Here is a 1,698-nt window from a genome sequence, read left to right as displayed (position 1 = left end):
CAGCGTCCAGGAGGAGGGGCAGGACAGCGACGCGGAGGTCTCCTTCACTGGTACGGCGGAGTTGGGAAGAGCGTTGGGTTGATTGACTGCCGGAGCCTGGGAATCAATGTTCCGGTCCCCGTCTCTGTAGACCCTGGCGCCCATCCCCAAGCCCTGTGGTTTGGCCACTCAGGACCATTGCCCTTCTTCTGAAGGGGGACAGAAACCCCGTGACCTGCATGCGTGTCCCTTGGCAGGCTTTGTCCTGGAGGGAGGGTCTGACCATGCTCCCCCCTGCCCCCACCCAGGGCACTTGGCACTTACAGTGATTTTTTAGGGAGGCAGCAGCACAGTCTTGGGGTGATTAAAGGTCCTAGCTGCTTGGCGTTGGAGGAGGGTCCACCCTCGTCTCTGGAACCCAGTTACCTCCTTTTTCCAAAGCAGAGAGCCCCTCCCCCACCAGCTCTTAATGTCCATCCTCAGAGAGTTTGTTTAGGAGATTGTTTGGCTGCATTGTGACCTTAGGCTACTCACCTAGCCTCTCTGAGCCTCAATTAACTTGTCTGCAAAATTGGGTAGCCTTGGGATCATACTGGATCCCAGCACAGGAGCCCACAGTTTCATAGGAATCAGGTGGGATGGAGCTGAACAAACTCAGGGGTGAAAGGGTAAGAGATGTGGGCTGACCCGCCCTGGTGGGGCACACGGCGCCTGCAGGGGGCACCGAGGAGCACCAGAGGTGGCAGCAGGTGTGCACTAAGCAATGCCCTCTACTTCTACCGCAGACGAGCCAGCCATGGCCGACATGGGCCCCGCCAGCGGCCTCTACGGCAGCCTGGGAGAGCCTGCCCCGACTTTGGGCCGGCCCTCGGGGGCCCCGGGCAGCTTCCCACTGGAGCACGGAGGCCTGGCCGGCCCGGAGCAGTACAGAGAGCTACGCCCCGGCAGCCCCTACGGCGTCCCCCCTTCGCCTGCTGCCCTGCAGAGCCTCTCTGGCCCCCAGCCCCTCCTCTCCAGCTTGGTGTACCCCGATGCCGGCTTGGGGCTCGTGCCCACGGGAGCCCCAGGTGGGCCCCCACCCATGAGAGTGCTGGCAGGGAACGGACCCAGCTCCGACCTTTCCACTGGGAGCAGCGGGGGCTACCCCGACTTCCCTGCCAGCCCCGCCTCCTGGCTGGACGAGGTGGACCACGCTCAGTTCTGACTTGAGTCCCCGTGCCCTCAAGCCTCGGACGTGAGGAGTCTGGGCAGCAGCTCTCCTGCCGGAAGCACGGACTTCTGCAGGACGCGGTGCCACGGGGAACAGGATGCAGACTCGGGAGGGTCATTTCTGGGAGTGCCCTCTCCCACCCAGGCAGAGGGACTCTCCGGGTTCGGGTTTGAGAGGCTGCTGCTGCTCAAACTGGGGGCCTCTCGGCAAGCCTTGTTTTGTAAGCAGATTTTCCCCTTTATCGACCAATTAACCCAGTGCTTGCCACCGTTTCCAGACAGGAAATGTCACCCTGGGGAGGCCAAGCCTTCACTCCCTTCAGGGGCCTCTGCCCAGACCAGCACAGCCCTCAGGCTGGAAGATGCTTTAATTTCCAAAATTAAAAATAATTCTAATTGTGCTTTTGTTTCCCAGGTTCTATATGTCTGAGTTCTCTAGCCCCCTGCTCCACCTCCCCCCCAACCCCCTCTTTTAAGTCAGAGATCAAGCTGTCCGTCCAGGCAGGAGGT

The 1,698-nt window shown here is 61.0% G+C and overlaps 1 protein-coding gene across 1 annotated transcript; it reads left to right on the top strand.

The window, feature by feature from the left end:
- Window positions 1-9: 9 nt before the first annotated feature.
- Window positions 10-1,589, top strand: LHX3 (LIM homeobox 3). The gene is made up of 2 exons (XM_010832272.1): window positions 10-50; window positions 765-1,589. Exon 2 carries the CDS (start codon window positions 776-778, stop codon window positions 1,181-1,183), a length of 408 nt encoding a protein of 135 aa, XP_010830574.1. The 5' UTR covers window positions 10-50; window positions 765-775; the 3' UTR covers window positions 1,184-1,589.
- Window positions 1,590-1,698: the final 109 nt, after the last annotated feature.

The sequence above is a fragment of the Bison bison genome, unplaced genomic scaffold (genome assembly GCF_000754665.1).
Source record: "Bison bison bison isolate TAMUID 2011002044 unplaced genomic scaffold, Bison_UMD1.0 scf7180017860666, whole genome shotgun sequence".
Lineage (NCBI taxonomy): Eukaryota > Metazoa > Chordata > Mammalia > Artiodactyla > Bovidae > Bison > Bison bison.
The sequence above is the reverse complement of the archived record's forward strand: the minus strand, read 5'-3'. Positions and strand labels throughout refer to the sequence as shown.